The sequence below is a fragment of the Strigops habroptila genome, chromosome 23 (assembly GCF_004027225.2).
Source record: "Strigops habroptila isolate Jane chromosome 23, bStrHab1.2.pri, whole genome shotgun sequence".
Taxonomy (NCBI): Eukaryota; Metazoa; Chordata; class Aves; order Psittaciformes; family Psittacidae; genus Strigops; species Strigops habroptila.
This window is the reverse complement of record NC_044299.2, coordinates 1,865,117-1,883,460: the sequence shown is the minus strand read 5'-3', so window position 1 is coordinate 1,883,460 and position 18,344 is coordinate 1,865,117. Positions and strand designations below refer to the sequence as shown.

Genomic DNA, 18,344 nt, shown 5'->3' with positions numbered 1-18,344 from the left:
ACCTGCGACCCTCCAGGAGGCACGGCACCGCACCGCCAACGCCCCACCCCATTCCCCTCATCCAATCCCAGCGCTGCGGGCCCGACGCGAAGCTCTCCATTGGCTGTCGCACGCCGCGCGTCACCGGCATCGCGCGGCTCCCATTGGCTGGGCACGACCGGGGCGGGGCGGGGCCTCCTCCCCGCGGGCGGGGGGTTCGCGGTGCCGCCGCCTCCATCTTGCGGGGCCGCGGCCCGGGGCCGTCGGCGGGGCTTGGCGGGGGGGGGGGCGGCCCCGGCAGGGCCTGGGGGGGCTCCCGGGGTACGGCCCCGTCCGAGCGGGGGAAGGGGGTCCCCGGGCAGTGAGGCCTCCTCGGGGGCCGCTGGCCGGAGGGGGCTCGGGGCAGGCGCGGCCCCTCGGAGGGGTGTGAAGGGCGGGGGTAGGGGCAGCGGGACGGGGTTTGGGGGTCCCCGGAAGGGGCCGGTTCCAGGGCTCGGTGCCCCCGGGAGAAGCGGGGAGCCGGGGGGACCGGGCCCCGCGCCTGCGGGAGCATGGCCTGGGCGCTGAAGCTGCCGCTGGCCGACGAGGTGATCGAGTCCGGGCTGGTGCAGGATTTCGACGCCAGCCTGTCGGGCATCGGGCAGGAGCTGGGCGCCGGGGCCTACAGCATGAGGTACGTGCGGCTGCTCCGGCCGTGCCCCTGCGGCACGGGCTCGAGGGGGCGCCCCGAAACGGGGCACGTCGGGCCTCGCACCGCGGGGCCCCTGGGGACGGGGCCGGGCGCTCGGCTGGGACGTGGCGGCGGGTGCTCGAGGCTGGGCTGCGGCCGCGGTGTTGGGGACTCGCTGGGCAGCCCCTTGGGAGGGTGGGTGCCGTGCTCCGGGGCTGTGCTCCTCCGGCTGCTGCTGAGCCGCCCAGCGCAGGGCCCCGGAGGTGGTTAGAAGAGCCCGTGGCCGGTTGCTTTGGGTTCCTGCAGCGTGATCGCCCCGTGGGCAGCGCTTTGCCCTAAGGAATTCCCCTCCCGGAGGAGCTCCAGGGAGGTGCGTCCCTCCCGTAGGCCCGAGGCAGGAGCCGGGCACGGAGGCGGGTGGCAGGGGAAGGGCTGGGGTTAAGCTGCCCGGGAGGAGGATGCCACAAGAAGATGCTTTGGCACAAGACCGGGGCTTTCTGGAGGGGCTGCAACTGGAAATGGGGAAAGTCAGGATTGAAAGTGACCGGTGAGGTAACACGGGCTGGAAAGCGACGTCCAGCTTCCAGGGGAAGTGGAAGAGCAGCTCTTCTCATCCAGGTTCCATCTCTCCTTCCTTCCAGGGACAAGGAGAGCCAGCGCCTTCCCAGAGTTATCCCTGCCTCTGTTAGGATCTGTCAGAGCCTTTGGGGTTGGTTTAACTGGAGCGTTGGGGGAAAGCCCCAAGTCCCGGCGGGATGTGAGCTTGGGGGGAGCGCATCCAGCACCTCTCTGTGGCAGCAGCTTTTGGGAGGAGGGGTTCCGCCGTAGCTCCTTTTGCTGGGGAGGGAGGGAAGGAGTTTCCAGCGTGCACAGGGAGATGCGGCTTTGATTTGGGGGGCACTTGTGGAGCTTCAGAGCTCCTTTTCCTCTTCCCTTTCCCCACAAAGGCTCCGGTGTCGGTGGCTGTGCCGCTGCCATCTGAAACCTGATGACTCTTTGGAGCCTTCTCCTGGCCTGCGCTGGCAGGGAATAGGCAGGGAATAGCGTGTGCCGACCTTCTGCCCTCACATCTGACATTTGCTGCAGGAAGGGGGGGCAGTTCCAACGGGCCCCTCAGGGTGTTTGTGGCTTTTCCGCGCTGTTCCCGTGGGGGTTTCCCGCTTCCATCCCTGCTCCCTATGGAAGAGGCACGTTGTTACCTTGGGAGCGGGCGCTGGTAGGTGGTGCTGGGTGCTGAGGGGTGAGTTGCACGGGAGGATTGTGCTTTGTGTTTGTTACTGATCCTTAATGGTGCCGTTATTCCCTGGAATTAGGTTTTGAGGGGAGCTTTGCAGGTGATGAGCGGCATTGGCTCAGTGCTTCCATCCGCTCAGTTCTTCTGGCATTACTTTTTCCCCTTCTTTTCCAGGAGATCTTTTCCCACCCCAGAACTCCTGAATAAAGTATCTTTGCCCAAAAGCACATTCAATTGCACGGAGAAATATTGGGGTTTTGAAGGGAAACGTGTCCCCAGGAGCTGCAGGAACTTCTCCTGGTGCCTCTGGAGCAGGCAGGACCACACGTGGCTTTGCCTAAAGCAGCATCTGCTGCTGCTGTGGCCACGCTGGATGTCAGGAGACGGGGTGGGGGCTGCTTGTGAGATGTTGGTCCCCAAAGGCTTTGCAGCTTCCCAGCTCTCCCCAAACCCCCCCAAAACGCTGCTCCTGAGCGTGGGGGGCGATGGCAGGAGGCAAAACAACCAAGTGCTTTTTGTGCTGCTGTGAAGCTCCTCAGGGGAGCTTCCCCTCGTTGTTTCATAGAACCAGGGAATGGTTTGGGTTGAAGGGACCTTAAAGCTCCCCCAGCTCCAACCCCTGCCCCGGGCAGGGACACCTTCCACTAGAGCACGTTGCTCCAAGCCCCTGTGTCCAACCTGGCCTTGAACACTGCCAGGGATGGGGCAGCCACAGCTTCTCTGGGCACCCTGTGCCAGCGCCTCAGCACTCTCACAGGGAAGAGCTTCTGCCTAATGTCTAATCTAAACCATTTATATCCATGCTGTGTCTCTAGGTCATGTTCTGTTGCTCCCTGCAGCACGCAGAGCTGACCCTGGTACCTGGGTCCTACAGTGCAGACATGTACCAGCGTCTGAGCAGCCGGTCCCAGCCAAGGTGCTCTCCCCTTCTGCAGCTTGCAATAGAAGGGGGGGTTTGGGTTGTGGTTATGGGGGTCTTGGTAACACAAAGCTGGAGGCAGGATCTAGTTGTGGATGGGGCACCCAGAGCTTCTCTGGGCAACCCGTGCCAGTGTCTCAGCATCCTCCCCAAGCTGTGGCTGCCCCATCCCTGGCAGTGTTCAAGGCCAGGTTGGACACAGGGGCTTGGAGCAACCTGCTCTAGTGGAAGGTGTCCCTGCCCGGGGCAAGGGGTTGGAGCTGGATGAGCTTTAAGGTCCCTTCAGCCCAAACCATTCCATGGTTCCATGTAACGTGGTTCCTCTGCTAATGGGACAGAGCCACAGGGAAGTTCATCCTCTGGGCTGTCTCGTTTGCCTGACTGGGGGCATGTGCCTCGATCCCAAGAGGGGGGCCTCAGCACAGCTCCATGTGGAATGTCTGCTAAGCTGGGATTTGGATGGGGAAGGGCTCTCTTGTTGGATTTTGGGAGCAGCCATAGGTGTTCCTTGCACAGCGTTGGACGGAGGGTGGATGTTTAGTCTCTTGAGACCAAAGAGTTAAAGCCCTGTTAGGGTGGGAGCTGGTATTTGGCCAGGTAAGTCCAGTTTTACCTTGGGAAAGGTTCTTAATGTTCAACTAAAGGGAACAAAGAAGCTGATTTAACTCCTTCCTTGCACTGCCACCAGCCCAAGGCCTGTAGCAGGAGGTGCAGGTGACCTGGCTCTTGGCTCAGTGCTTCGCTCCCACCTTCCAGGGCACCCAAACAGCTCCGTCCCCACACCACCGTTCATTCACCTGGGGCTGGGATGTTCTGGCTTATGTGCTATGGAGTAATCCCTCTTGGCCATTGTTACAGCTCAAACCAACTGCTGAGAGTCAGCTTTGGAAGCAATTCGTATTAAATACGTGTCCGTAGGCTCCGGGGTATCGCTGATGGGTTTAAATGAACGTTGTTCAGCAAGTTCTTGTTGCTTTGAGGTATGGGCAGTGTGTGTTTGAGTGCAGGGATGTGCAGAGAGCGAGCTCTTGGCGTTGCCACAAGGACCCAGAGACATCCTTCTCCTGGGAAGGGTTGATAGCACAGGGCTTGGACACCCTCCCTCTTCCCAGCCAGCGCCAAGAGTGGCAACGCAGCACCCAGAGGATGATGAGCCCTGAACACAGTGTGGAGCTCCCGTAGCACCCATCTCCTGTCAGCGGGGAGCCAGGAGGGTGCTTGGGCCGTTGCAGGTGGATGGTTGGTGGGGAAGCAGTTCTGCTGGTGGCAGCTCCTCCTGTCATTGCACGTGGGGTGGGCAGGAGCCGCAGGAGGCAGATGCGTGAGGTGTGATCCGGGAGGTGCCTCAGGCACCGGGCTCTGGTTCCTTCCCCATCCCGTGGCATGGGCTGTGCTCTGGAGATGTGCAGCATCTTCTGACCTCTGCGGGCATCCCACGTTCTTGGTGAGGGTTAGGGCTGTGCGGCGCCCAGCACAAACGGCTCTTGCATCGTGAGGCTTCTCCATGACTTTGGGGGAAGCCGGGTCCATCTCCTGGTGTGCTGGAAGGGCTCTTCCCATGTCGGAGCCTGCGGGATTTGCTCCACTGAGGTGTCTGTGTGCGACGTGCTGCAGGTTACAGCTGGGGGAGGGAGGGTTTGGTGCTCTGACCATCCGCTGTGCCCCGAGGTCTCTGCCTCGGCTGACACCCTGTTCCCTGGGGCTGGGGGGGCTTTTGGAAGCACGGAGGAGGCAGTGGTGGAAAAATGGGCGACCTTGACCTCAGCAAGACTTCAAATTCTTGCCAAGAGGAGAAACGAGCTCCTGGATGCTCTGCTTGGAGCAGGGAGAAGGATCAGCAGGGAAAATTGCAGGGCTGGTACCAGCAGGAGGACGATGGGCACTTACTGGCACGACCCCGATGCTGGTCTGCACAGAGCTGCTGCGGTGTGGGCAGGAATCACACTGCTGGAGGAGCTGCGCTTCAGTCTGAAGCATAAACTCTGTTGTCTCTTGGCTTTGAAGCAAGAAGCGTGTGGGTTTGGGGTGGATAGGGGGGGCTGACTGGACCAAAGGCTTTAGCAAGAGCAGGTGCCAGGTCCTCCTGCTTTAATGCTCAGTTCTGCAGAGATGTCGGGGGATGAGGGGTTTGAACTGGAAACAGCTCAAAGCTCTTCCTGGGAGGAGAAACGAAAAACCAACCACATCATCTCCTTTAGCCAGAGCTGGAGTGAATCTGACAAATCTCTTTGCAGCGACGTCCTTGCCCTGCCCATCTTCAAGCAAGAAGAATCAAGTTTGCCTCCCGAAAACGAGAACAAAATCCTGCCTTTCCAGTACGTGCTGTGCGCGGCCACGTCGCCCGCCGTCAAGCTGCATGATGAAACCCTCACCTACCTGAACCAAGGTGAGAGGAGCCCCGTGAGCCTCCAGTAAACACCCTGGAAAATGAAACTCTGCCTTTGGGCATTTCCTCTTCGGGATGGAAAGCTTTGGGATAGTAACTGGAATCATAGAATCATGGAATGGTTCGTGTTGGAAAGGACCTTAAAGCTCCTCCAGCTCCAACCCCTGCCCCGGGCAGGGACACCTTCCACTAGAGCAGGTTGCTCCAAGCCCCTGTGTCCAACCTGGCCTTGAACACTGCCAGGGATGGGGCAGCCACAGCTTCTCTGGGCACCCTGTGCCAGCGCCTCAGCACCCTCCCAGGGAAGAGCTTCTGCCTCAGAGCTCATCTCAATCTCCCCTCTGGCAGGTTAAAGCCATTCCCCTTGGCCTGTCCCTACAGGCCCTTGTAATGTAATGGCATAGTCAGCCCCATGGAGTGGTAAATCCCACATTGCTCCTGTTTGGAAGTGCCACATCCTTCCCCTTGCTGCCTGTGCTCTGCTTACAGCAGTGGCATCAATCCTCTGTAGGATTAACCTGAAGGACACCTGCAGGATGTAGGGGGTTAACTGGTGTGTCCGTGTGGGGTTCCAGCTGTACCCACTGCTTCCAGGTAGAACTGGAAGATCAGGGTTGGTGACCAAAGGCAGGTGAAGTTTGTGGCATAGATTTCTTCCCTGTTCTTGATCTTGGGTTAATAAAGGTAATTCCTGGGAAGTTCTGCTGCAGGAAGGGGGAGGATTATCTCTTCCTGGAGAGGGGTGTTACAGCTGTGGCTCCAGTGGCTCATGCTTGCATCCCCCCTGCCTAAAACACAGCAAGAAGATCCAGTGGCATGTCTGGTGTGGCAGAAAACGATGTCAAAATACCAGACGAGGGGCAGCAGCAAAGGTCCATGCCCAGCTAACCTCGAGGGGTCCTTGTCTTCTTCCCCCCAGGGCAGTCCTATGAAATCCGGATGCTGGACAACAGGAAAATTGGGGAGCTGCCGGAGATAAATGGGAAGCTGGTCAAGGTGAGTGGGGAGCATGAGGACACGTGTCCAGCTGGGGCCATCCCCTGCGGGAGGGAGCAGCAAGAGGGGTCTTGTCCTGCCTCTGTGACACCCTGGGTGGGAGAGGTTGGGCTTAGGGGTTGATTTTCCCTTTCCTCTTGTGCCACCCTGTTGAGGCCAGCCTGGCTGGTGGTATCCAGCCAGTCCTGTGGGGCCAGAGGTGAGGCCAAGAGGCAGTTGCTGTTCAGGAGGGATGAGCTGCAACCTTCATGCTTCTGTGCCAAGGGTCTTTTACTGCTTTGGCTTCTTCACGGAGCCTTCAGGCCCCTCTGCTCCACTTTGTGCCCCTCTTCTCACACTGGGAAATGCCTCAGAGCTTGGAGGCTGTGCTGGGGCAGCTCCACTGGCTGCTTCTCCCCTCTAGAGCATATTCCGGGTGGTGTTCCACGACCGGCGGCTGCAGTACACGGAGCACCAGCAGCTGGAGGGCTGGCGGTGGAACCGGCCTGGGGACAGGATCCTGGACATCGGTGAGTCCCCGTGGCAGGGGCTGGAGGAGATGGAGGTGCCTGAAGTGCCTCCAGCCGGGCTCCTGCTCCTTTGACGTTAAGGGACAAAGTGCTGTCACGATTCTGCGCTTGGAGAGATGTGGTTGCTGCTTCCACGTGTTCCCTGTGAAGCTCTTCCTCTTTCTGCTACAAAAGGCAGCTTGTTCTCTGTATGTGCCCCTGCAGATATCCCAATGTCCGTGGGCATCATTGACCCCAGAGCAAACCCAACTCAGCTCAATACCGTGGAGTTCCTATGGGATCCTTCAAAGAGGACTTCTGTGTTTATCCAGGTAAGAGAGAAGTGGAGAAACTCCTGTTACAGGGGTCTAGGGAAAAAAACAAGTTTTCCAAGGAGGAAGAAGATGTTTCTTTTAACTCGGAGCACTGAAATAGCAGCCAGATGCTACAGTGGTAGAAGGATGTCAACTAAAATGCACCCTGCCTCAAGCTGTGCAGGGGAGCAGCAGTTTGTGCATTAGCAAGGCACAGCTGACTACCAGTAGGTTGGTTCACACGTTTTGGTGGTGGTTTAGGTCCTGCTGGTTTCATGATTTGGGTCTCCATCATCAGCAGATGCTTTTGCACATCTCAGCAGCTGCCTGAAACGCCTCTCGGAAGCCGGAGAGGCTGAGCAGGCTGCGGCGTGGGGAGGCCGGTGCAGCCCAGCTCCCTGCCCCGCTGCTCGGGGCTTGCTTGGACCAGTAAGAGGTTGCAAAACTTGTGGAAGGAACGTGGCTCCACCTCTGCTGTGGCATCCCCTTAACTCCTTCCTGCTGGGGGGACGTGGTGTGTCCCATCCCAGCTCTGGATTCTCCCTGTGCTGCTCTGGATGTGAGGCTGTTCTGGCTCCCACAACGGAAGGGGAAGCTTGGGGCTGGTCAGACATGGCACAGGTCCTAACCACAGGCTGCTTTGCCTTCCCCAGGTCCACTGTATTAGCACAGAGTTCACCATGAGGAAGCACGGAGGAGAGAAGGGGGTGCCCTTTCGGGTCCAGATAGACACGTTCAAGGAGAATGAGAACGGGGAGTACACGGAGCATCTGCACTCTGCCAGCTGCCAGATCAAGGTCTTCAAGGTACCTCAGCCCATTGCTGGCCTTTTCCCACTAAGAAACAAACAGGGAGTCAGTCCCAGTTCACACTGCAGCCCCAGGAACATCAGGGGTGCAGGACCATGACCAGGGTTGCCTGCAAGAAGGGCCTCTTGGTCCTTCAGGTCTTGCCTTGCTGCCCTCTCCCTGGTTCCTCTCTGTCAATGCCATTGAGGCTCCAAAACCAGTGAGCCAAGAGCAACCTACAGAGAGAATGCGGCTGGTGTTGCCTCTGTCTGAAACCTCCCACATCTAGTCTTGAGTTTTACCAGCTTGGGAGATCCTGCAGGGAGCTTTAGTGTCTGTCTAAACTCCTTCCCTTTATTATTCCCATATGTTGCTGATGGTCCATGTGCATCTGATGGTCCATGTGCATCCAGCCTCTCCAGCAGCACAGGTGTCTGGTCCCTGTTCCAAATCATGTGCAGACACCCAAAGCTATGAGGTGACCTGGGTGGCTGAGAAGGGTCCTTCATGCTGCCTGGTTGTCAGGTTGCCTCCATTGCCTCGTCCCTGCACATCTCATCTGTGGCTCCTCTTCTCCCTCCTGGGGCACTGGGCACGCAGCAGCGCCTGTGCTGCTGCTGACCTGGCATCTTCTCCCTCCTCTCTCCTCTTTTTGCCTGGTTGGATGGTAGCATTTTGAAGGCAGGGGGTGGTTGTTAGGGCTTGTCTAGCCTCTGGCTGGTACCTCAATGCAAACAGCCAGAGTGGGTGGCTGCGGAGTTGGGAGTGAAGGGATGGGGCTGGTTGCAAACAAGCACCCAGAGAGTGAGGTTGGGAGAAATCTGGTGCTGCATTTCTGCTGAGCCAGGGATGGGCCTGGGTTTTTTGGCTCTGCTGACCTCAAAGCAGGAAAACCCAAAGCAGTGAAGTTGTAGCTTCAGGGCATGGTTTCCTGGCAGAGGGTAATGTGCTTTGGGCTCCTGCCCTGCTCTTTCCTCTGCCCCTCAAAGCTGGGAGTGTTTTGGTGATTTCAAATAGCTGTGAGGGCCCTTTCCCCATACTTGTTGGTGTCTGGAGCACGGATCCTTTCTAGCCACCAGAAGCAGCAGTCCTGAGCATGGTAAGATAAGAGCAACCATTAGATTTTCCTGGCAGAAACTGGCTCATCAGGCCACCAGAAGCAGCAGCACCTCCTCACCCAGAGCACTGTGGTAGCTTGTTCAGGTCTCTGCTTTGCTGGCCAGAGGAAAAGAGGCTGGGACACTGGGAGGGTTGTGGAACCCAGCTGTGTTTGCAGTCCTAGAGCTTCCCCTTGGTGCTGTGGATGCTGCTCAGGAGGCATCTGTACACTGGCAGGCAGCTGTGTTGGTCCACCAAGACCACATTCCTCCCCCTTCTGAGCGTGGGCTTGAAGGGAATTTGGGGTTCTTACAGAAGTGGTTAATTCTCAGTTCAGAGAGTCTCAGCCCCTCTTCCTTTTCCGTCTGTAAAGCACCAAGTGGGTGAGGACGAGGATGTGTCACCTTTTCTGGTCCTTGCATTTCTTGCCCATCTCTTCACCCATCTGCTGCTGCCCTTCCACGCTGCTCATCTCACGGGAATTCTCCTTTCCAGCCCAAAGGAGCTGATCGGAAGCAGAAGACAGACAGGGAGAAGATGGAGAAGCGAACACCTCATGAGAAAGAGAAGTACCAGCCTTCCTATGAAACCACCATCCTCACCGAGGTGGGGCCCTCACGCAGCTCTGGCAGTGCTCTTGTAACCAAACCTGGCTCCTTTTGCCTGCAGGAGGCAGGGATCTGGCTGTTCTGCTGCCAAACCTCTGGCCAGGTTGGGAAGAGCTGCAGGACAAAAGCAGGATCAGTTCTGTAGGCAGAGGAGGGGTTTCTTACTAGACCTGATAAAGGGCTCTTGTGCCTGGCAGCAGGATGGGGTTTCCCCACTCAAGAGATCATCTCATAAAAGGTGGTTCCCTGGGGAAGGAGCCCTTGTCCTGCTCCAGGTTGATTTGGGAATGCTTCTTAGTGCCTGATTCAGGCTCAATTCACCACGGATTTGCTGCTTGGAGCAACCCAGGCTGGTGGGCACGGGGTGTGCAACCCGGACCCGAAGCACTGGTTTAGATCCCAGCTCTCTCTGTGCTTGAATTTTGTGACTTTGGGCCTTCTGAGATTAAGAATCACTAAACCCGAGCGTTGTGACAATCTGCGGTCGCTTGGCCCAGCTCCTTTTGATCCCCTCCTTTAGTCTTTAACTCTGTTTCATAGTTGGTCAGCAAGTAGCTGCTCACCTGTGCTGAGCAGAGCAGACGTGAGAGCTTGTTCAGAGCAATCCTATGGTGACTCCGGGTTCTCCTTTCCAGTGTTCTCCCTGGCCAGAGATAACGTACGTCAATAACTCGCCATCCCCTGGCTTCAACAGTTCCCACAGCAGCTTTTCCATTGGCGAAGGGTGAGTCTGGAGAAGAGCCTGGCTGGCTGTCACCATCTGCCTTGCACGAGAGGTCATGGAATCATGGGATGGGTTGGCTTGGAAGGGACCTCAAAGCTCCTCCAGCTCCAACCCTTGCCACGGGCAGGGACACCTTCCACTAGAGCAGGTTGCTCCAAGCCCCTGTGTCCAACCTGGCCTTGAACACTGCCAGGGATGGGGCAGCCACAGCTTCTCTGGGCACCCTGTGCCAGCGCCTCAGCACCCTCACAGGGAAGAGCTTCTGCCTCAGAGCTCATCTCAGTGTCCCCTCTGGCAGGTTAAAGCCGTTCCCCTTGGCCTGTTCCTCCATCCCTTGTCAAGGTGGATGTGTCTGAGCTGAAAGGCAGGGCTGGGGAGGTGCCCGGGGGGTGGAAGCAGCCTGTGGCAGTGAGGGAGAAATCAAATCAAAGCCCTTGAAGCTGAGGGCTCGCTCTTGTGCCTGCAGCAAAGCTCTGCTCTGGCACAAGAAGCATTTGCTCACAAGCTCAGCTTCCAGCCCACCTCGCTCTGCCTTTCCCCATTGTGTTAATACTCTTTAACACCACGGTGCTGCCACAGCCACGCAGCTGCCTGTCCCTGTGTCCCAGTGCTCGTGGTTATGGGATGTGGAGGGTGGTGGTTGCTGCTGGCGGGGATCCCGCCCCAGAAGGGGGAGAGCAGCTCTAACCTCACGTTCTGCTCTGTCTGGCTCTTCCCCAACCCAGCAATGGCTCTCCAAACCATCAGCCCGAGCCACCCCCTCCGATCGCAGATGTAAGTCACACCTCAGAGCTTATGCTTGTGGTAAGGATGGTGCACAGGTCAGAAACTGGGATTTGGGCTGGAACAGGGGCGGGTCTGTGGGGGGCTGCAGTTTGCTGGGGAAGAGTCTGCTCTGGTTGAACATTTTTGGGGAGTTGAAACTCTTTTTTTGACTCCTGATTAGAAAAAGAGGTGATGGGGTGAGAAGTGGCCAGTGCAGTGGTGTGGGCAGTGTTCTGTAGCTCGCTGTGAGCTTTACTTATAGAATCATGGTATGGTTTGGGTTGGAAGGGACCTTAAAGCTGATCCAGCTCCAAGCCCTGCCCCGGGCAGGGACACCTTCCACTAGAGCAGGTTGCTCCAAGCCCCTGTGTCCAACCTGGCCTTGAACACTGCCAGGGATGGGGCAGCCACAGCTTCTCTGGGCACCCTGTGCCAGCGCCTCAGCACCCTCCCAGGGAAGAGCTTCTGCCTCAGAGCTCATCTCAGCCTCCCCTTGGGCAGGTTAAAGCCATTCCCCTTGGCCTGTCCCTCCATCCCTTGTCCAAAGCCCCTCTTCTTACTTACTCCCTTGGTCTTCACTGTGCTTTCCCCTTTGCTTCCTTCCTTTTCCTCTGTCCTTCTGAAGCCCTTTTAAATCCAAGCCTGTCCCGGCTGCAGCCCTTGCTCTGTGTGTGCTGTGAGGGCTCAGCAGGGTCTCGGTTTAAGGCTGTGATTATGAACACCGGCTGAGCTGGTTCCTCAGAGGGAACCCTTCCACGTCCCCTCTGAGGCCGTGACCCCCCTTCTCCCCCGTTGCAGAACCTGCTGCCCACCAGCACGCCGCAGGAGGCCCAGCAGTGGCTGCACCGAAACCGCTTCTCCACCTTCTCTCGGCTCTTCCGAAACTTCTCAGGTGGGTTCCCACATCCCCTCCGTGTCTGCCCCTTCTCTGTGCCAGGTCACGGCCTCCTCCTGCTCCTGAGGCCATCTTCATGTTCCTGTTGCAAATATAAATGTTCTTTAACCCCTCCTTTTTTATTGTAACGCAATAAAACGTGGCTCCCTGAAAGCTGTGGTGTTTGTTTCTCACCTCGCTCTCAGTTTGAGGGGGACTGAGGTGGTTTCTCTTCCAAGAGCACCCTCTGATCTTAAAGCAGGTTGAGGACTGGGGGGAGAGCAGTGGCTAAAGAAATGCTTCACATTTATTGCCCCTCCTTCCCTGATGGGCCAGGGTCACCCAGGCATTGGGTGCTGGCTGGGAATGATCCTGTGGGACATGGGGTTGTACCAAAACACTCTCTAGCAAAACCAGCCTGGAAAGGAATTCTGTGGGGGAAGAAGGGGGAGGTTGTTCCCAAAAGGCAGAGGCAGTTTGGGAACGGGGTGAGCTCTGGGAGCAGGAGGAGGGGGAGCCCAGAGCCCCCTTTCCACACACCTTGGGCTGACTCGTGACTTCTCTCGCCCCACGCTGTAGGTGCAGACCTGCTGAAGCTCACCAGGGAGGACGTGATCCAGATCTGCGGCCCCGCCGACGGCATCCGGCTCTTCAACGCGCTGAAGGGCCGGTACGTGCTTTGCTCAGAGCTCACTGGGGTGCTGGGTTCATGGTGTTTGCTGAGGCTGTTTGCGTGGCCCTTGTCACTGGAGTGAACAGAGTTTCATTTACCTCCCTGAAGCTCTTTCAGTCTGATTTGAGAACTTGGCCAGCAGAGGCAATGTGGGGAAGAAAAGCCATGGAGGAGAAGTGTTAGAAATGATCTGCAAGTCCTGCTGATACAGCGCTTGTTTCTTTGGTCCTCTGAACCTCCTCCCAGTGGAATTCCCTTCCCAGAAAGGGAATATCCCTTTGCACCTTCCCCTGGAGAAGCAGGGACTGGTGTTTAACTGACCTGGCCGAGCTGGAGCATTGAGAAGGCGCTGCTGCAGCCGGGTGGGGAGGCACAGGGTCGGCTTTATCCAGGAGGGAAGGTCAGGGGAGGCATGGGCAAGGGTCTCTGAGATGGGGCAGCATTTCAGGGGGTTAGTGATCTGCCTCTGATGGCAGACATGGGGAGATGTCGTCACACTGTGCTGGGGAGAAGGGCACGAAGGACAGGAGATGCTGCACTGCAAAATGAGACTCTGAACAAGAAGGAGCAGAGCTCAGTGTGAGCCGTGGCTGCTCTGGCCCCAGGAGTGAACCATCCAATTTAGCTGCTTGGTACCAGCTGACACTGTGTCCCTGGGCCAGCTTTCCCACTCCAGAATCCCAGCCTGGTTTGGGTTGAAGGGACCTCAAAGCTCCTCCAGCTCCAAGCCCTGCCCCGGGCAGGGACACCTTCCACTAGAGCAGGTTGCTCCAAGCCCCTGTGTCCAACCTGGCCTTGAACACTGCCAGGGATGGGGCAGCCACAGCTTCTCTGGGCACCCTGTGCCAGCGCCTCAGCACCCTCACAGGGAAGAGCTTCTGCCTCAGAGCTCATCTCAGTGTCCCCTCTGGCAGGTCAAAGCCATTCCCCTTGGCCTGTCCCTCCATCCCTTGTCCAAAGCCCCTCTCCAGGTTTCCTGGAGCCCCTTTAGGCACTGGAGCTGCTCTAAGGTCTCCCTTTCAGGAGCCTTCTCTTCTCCAGGCTGCCCCAGCCCAGCTCTCTCAGCCTGGCTCCAGAGCAGAGCTGCTCCAGCCCTCGCAGCAGCTCCGGGGCCTCCTCTGGCCTCGCTCCAGCAGCTCCACGTCCCTCTGGTGCTGTTGCCCCAGAGCTGGATCAGGGCTGCAGGGGGGGTCTCCCCTTCACGCAGCAGAGGGGCAGGATCCCCTCCCTGAGCTGCTGCTCACGCTCTGGGGGTGCAAAACCCTTTGCAGCATCACCAGGGTGGGGATGACCACGAGAGGTTTGCTTTGAGATGAGTTTGTTGATCTCCTCTTTGCCTTCTGGGGACACTGGGGAGGGAACAGCGCTGGCAGAGCGTCAGGAACTCGAGGTGTCGGCTCACATCTGATGATATTCACTCCCTGCTCTGTCCACAGGATGGTGCGGCCCAGACTGACCATCTACGTGTGCCAGGAGTCCCAGCAGCTGAGGGACCTCCAGCAGAAGCACGAGGATGGGGACACAGTGACCAGCACGTTCTTTGGTAAGGGCTGCAGAGCCTGGCTGGAGGCACGTGGGCTTGGGCTGCTGCAGCAGGGCCAGGGGGGGATAATTCAGCAAACACACACCCTGGGGCTGTTTCCAGCCCTGCTCCTGCTGCCCACGGGTGCTCAGCACCAGTGGCCTCTGATCCCCTCGTCCCCACGCCACTGCCTGTGGGGTTTGAGCTGGCCAAAGGCCCCTCTTTGTGTTACTAGAGCTCATAGAGCCTGCACAGCAGCTCCAAGAGGGTCTGTGGCTCCTGTCTTCAGCTGCTGCATCTCGTGTTGGCTGCTGCCGTTCTCCTCACCTGCAACCCAGTGCAGGGGGTGTCGCAGACCGAGGGCTAAGGGTGCAGGAAGATAAGGGTGAACCCTTGTTACTTGCCCTGGTCCTACCCAGCTGATGTGTCTCCTTGCCCACCCAATGGGTGGCTGCAGAACCTGCCTGTTGGCATGTTGGAGCTGCCAGATGCTCCTGGGAGGATCCAGCATTCCCAGACGACAGGGAGTGACCCACACTTGTGGAGCAGCAGGCGCTGGGTTATCACCTCTGTGACTGGAGTGAGTGCAGAGGCAAAACAGCTCGTCCTTTCCTTGCCCTGCTCCAAGATAGATCCTCTCCCTTCGCCCAGGACCTGCCTGGTGGGAGTGGGGGAGCAGGGGAGAAGCTGGGGCAGGACTGGAGAACCCCCAGGAACGATACAAAATGCTGCTCAGCTGATGCCAGCCGAAACAGAAGCTTTTTAGGGCAAAGACTGCCTCAGTGAAGAGCACTGCAGGGCATGTACATGCTGCAGCTTGGGCTTGGAAAGCTGCTGCTGCATCCGTGGTGTGGACACCAAAGCCACGCTTGGCACCTGGTACAGGAGCTCTTCTCCTCGCAGTGTACCACGCCATCTACCTGGAGGAGCTGACGGCGGTGGAGCTGACCGAGAAGCTGGCCCAGCTCTTCAGCATCTCCTCCCAACAGATCAGCCAGATCTACAAGCAGGGGCCGACGGGGATCCACGTGCTCATCAGTGACGAGGTAACAGCCTCTGGGTGCTCCTTATTTTCAACCTCTTGCTGCGGGTCGCTTCAGCTGGTGTGTGGCTGAGTGTGCTCTGAGCTCGGTGGTGGAGGCTGCAGAGGAGCCTGGGGAAGGGGTCCCCTGGGCAGGACTTGAGGAAGGGCCCTGCTCACGTTCCAAGGAGTCAGAGCTCATTGTTGAAGCCTGGAGAGCCAAAGATGCTGGTGCCTGGGGACGCTGCTCTGCTGCTGGGGGCACCTCACTTAAACCCATGGGGTTCATCAGGCGTGAGCAGCTCTCCCTGAGCTCACCCAGGCTCAGGGGTGGGTTCCCTCACCCAGGGAGGGGAACGGCTGTGGGAGGACTTGGCTTTCAGACCTGCACCCCAGAACCTGAGGGTTTCTCTCCTTGCTTCCTGGTTCGGACCTTCAGTTCTGGAGAGCTGGAGAAGGGAACAGAACTGGTGCCTTTCCTACCTCCCAGAGCACTGAGCTCCTGCCTGAGCAGCTTCCAGCCCTTCCAGTGCTCTATGCCCATGGCTGAATGTAGAACACGAAGCTCTCCCTTGGCTGTGAGGCACTTGTGCTGTGTTCACACACAGCCTTGGGCTAAGCTGGCTCTTATGGCTTCTTCCAGATGATCCAGAACTTCCAAGATGAATCCTGCTTCGTTCTGGACACCATGAAAGGTGTGTAAATGCCCGGGCTCCAGCTTCTCTTTCCCTCCTGCCCTTCCTGGGGGAGCTCCTGTGTGAGATCTGCTCAGCTCAGCAGGTCCTTGGCCCTGGGGGTGGCTCATGCCCTTTGCTTCTCTTGCAGCTGAGACCAATGACAGCTACCACATCATCCTGAAATAGGAGGGGATGGGATGCACTCACCGTCCTCTCGCCGCATGTGAACACCCTTCACTTCCAGCACAAGGACACGAGCAGAGATCTGGGAACTCAGGAGCACCCTCTGGAAAGCCCCCGAGCTGCCGGTTCCTCGGCTCTTGCTTGCAGAGGACCTCGACCTCCTCCTGCCTCTGAGGGCTGGTGGTAACGTGCTGGGAGGCTTGAAGCTCACGCTCTTGTGTAGCTCTGGGTAGAGATTTGCCGTTGGGACCCAAGACCCGCTGAGGGCTTTGTCTGTGGCAAACGTGCTCAGCTCCTCTGAGGAGCACCAGCGACGCTCGCAGGCTGCAGAGAACAGGAATTCAAGTGGCCCAACAAAGGCAACCGGCCCTCGGGCACGTGCTGAGCTGAGCAGGTCTCACACACGACGTGCTGTGCTGGTGGAGTGGTAGGGGAGGGCTGGGAGGGCGTCTTCAAAGATTTTATTAAGCTTTCATTTCATACTACAACGCAGCTGTTAGACAAAGGTGGGGACCACCCACCCGAAAGTGGCACTGGCTCCAGGGGTGCCATCCCTCTTCCCATGCAAGGAACTTTTCCATATGGATTTGGGTGTATAAAGCTGGAGCAAACCATGGAGTGAAGCAGAGTTGGATAAAGAACTAGCGAACGAGCTTGCTCTGGGGTTCTTGTCTGCAGCTTTTAGGGAGCGATGTGTCCCCCCTGCCCCAGCACTGGGGAGCCCTGAGCACACCGAGGAGGAGGAGGCAGCAGCATCAGAGGGTTGTGGATCACTCTTGGACTTTTTGGTGGCAAAAGTGCCTCCATGCAGGTTTCTGGGATAGCAGGGAAGTGTCTGGGGGTGAAGGATCTGCCGTGATGGGATAGACCCTATTTCCCAGCTGTAAGATCCCCAGGTAGAGACTGCCCATGGTAACGCCTGCCTTGAACCAGCAGCATGACCTGGGGGTGTTCTGAGCCAAAAAATAGGGGCAAAAATACAGAGTAAAGCTTAAATGAGGCTCCAGTGAGCTCCAGCACAAGGCAGGTGCTGGCTGAGGGCGGGCAGGGCCGGGGGCTGAGTGAGGGCACTGCTGGATGTGGCTCACATTGACCACGTCCCTGGTGCACTTTGTAAGCCATGAGCAACTGATCCCATCTTCTGGGCCAGCTCCTTGTCTTCTTGGGGACGCAGTCACAATTCCCAACGCACATCGAGCTGGTGGAGTCCTGGCCAAACCTTCCCATCCTTTGCCCGCACCAGCCGAGCTCCCACAGGCGCTGCTTGTGCCTCCATCCCGGTGGGAAGCACCCAAACGTCCCCGTCTCCCTTCTGCCTCCTGTGTTGCACTGCTCAGCACCTTGTTCCAGCGCTGGAGACTCAGCAGCTCCCCACAACCATTGTTTGGGACTGTGGTGGCTCCCCCTCACATCCAGAATCACCTCCCAGCTGCTTCCAGGGCTGGGTGATCCTGGGACTGGTCGGAGCTGAGTGCTGGCAGTGGGGAGCCAGGATCCACCTGGGTTTGTTTGCCCAGCACTGTGTGAACTCGGGGGCCAAAGCATCTGGCCAAAGGCACTGGCTGGTGAGTCCAGCTGGGAGGAGGTGGCCACTTTGGCCTCCGCGCCTGGCTTTGGGCTGGTTTGCTTCTCAAACCCTGGCCCTGAGCTGCTGCAGGTACTGCCCTGAGCTGCAGAAGCCTCAGACTGATGCCAGGAGAAGTTATGGAGAACATGAACTAATTCCACTTGCTTCTCCCTGCGGATGAGTCTGGCCCCTCGCTTCCTGTGTGTGTTCCAGTCCCTCGGGAGTGCGGGAAGATGGAATCCTGGAGTGGTTTGTGTTGAAGGGACCTTAAAGCTCCTCCAGCTCCAACCCCTGCCCCGGGCAGGGACACCTTCCACTAGAGCAGGTTGCTCCAAGCCCCTGTGTCCAACCTGGCCTTGAACACTGCCAGGGATGGGGCAGCCACAGCTTCTCTGGGCACCCTGTGCCAGCGCCTCAGCACCCTCACAGGGAAGAGCTTCTGCCTCAGAGCTCATCTCAATCTCTCCTCTGGCAGGTTAAAGCCATTCCCCTTGGCCTGTCCCTACAGCCCCTGATGAAGGTCCGTCTCCAGCATCCTTGTAGCCCCCTTCAGACACTGAAGCTGCTCTGAGGTCTCCAGCAGCTTCTCCCCTCCGGGCTGAACACCCCGATGTTCTCAGCCTGGCTCCATATGGACACCTCCGCCCTGGTTCCCCGTTGGGCTGCCGGAAGCACGGTGGAGCCGTGGGCCCTCTGAGCTCTGTGCTGATGGTGCTGGGGCTGGCTGTAACGAGGACGAAGCGATGTGCGCAGCGGGACGGGAGCGCGATGGCCGCGGCCAGTGCTTCAGGGGCCGGGGAGGACGGGGCCGGGGGTGCCCGGGGCAGGCCGAGGCCTCCCGCGGGCCGCTCCCGCCGA

General features: G+C 58.4%; 1 protein-coding gene across 3 annotated transcripts; it reads left to right on the top strand.

Annotated features, from left to right (window-relative positions):
- The first annotated feature begins 157 nt into the window (after nucleotides 1–157).
- On the top strand, nucleotides 158–16,572 carry TFCP2 (transcription factor CP2). 3 transcript variants are annotated; one of them, XM_030510641.1, is made up of 16 exons: nucleotides 468–493; nucleotides 525–652; nucleotides 5,037–5,188; nucleotides 6,108–6,184; nucleotides 6,588–6,693; nucleotides 6,898–7,004; nucleotides 7,640–7,792; nucleotides 9,368–9,478; nucleotides 10,116–10,204; nucleotides 10,930–11,008; nucleotides 11,768–11,861; nucleotides 12,423–12,513; nucleotides 13,953–14,059; nucleotides 14,942–15,084; nucleotides 15,703–15,754; nucleotides 15,885–16,572. In XM_030510641.1, exons 2-16 carry the CDS (start codon nucleotides 531–533, stop codon nucleotides 15,920–15,922), a joined length of 1,521 nt encoding a protein of 506 aa, XP_030366501.1. In that variant the 5' UTR covers nucleotides 468–493; nucleotides 525–530; the 3' UTR covers nucleotides 15,923–16,572. The 3 variants fall into 3 exon arrangements, with proteins under 3 accessions (XP_030366500.1, XP_030366502.1, XP_030366501.1); XM_030510640.2 differs by having other exon boundaries at nucleotides 158–652; XM_030510642.1 differs by having other exon boundaries at nucleotides 169–652; nucleotides 10,930–10,978.
- The last annotated feature ends 1,772 nt before the right edge of the window (nucleotides 16,573–18,344 follow it).

Bases quoted from the DNA above. Each gene is read 5' to 3' on its own strand.
- TFCP2 (XM_030510640.2), top strand. From the start codon at position 531: ATGGCCTGGGCGCTGAAGCTGCCGCTGGCCGACGAGGTGATCGAGTCC. The intron at 653-5,036 runs GTACGTGCGGCT...ATCTCTTTGCAG, and splicing joins GCCGGGGCCTACAGCATGAG to CGACGTCCTTGCCCTGCCCA. The intron at 7,005-7,639 runs GTAAGAGAGAAG...TGCCTTCCCCAG, and splicing joins GGACTTCTGTGTTTATCCAG to GTCCACTGTATTAGCACAGA.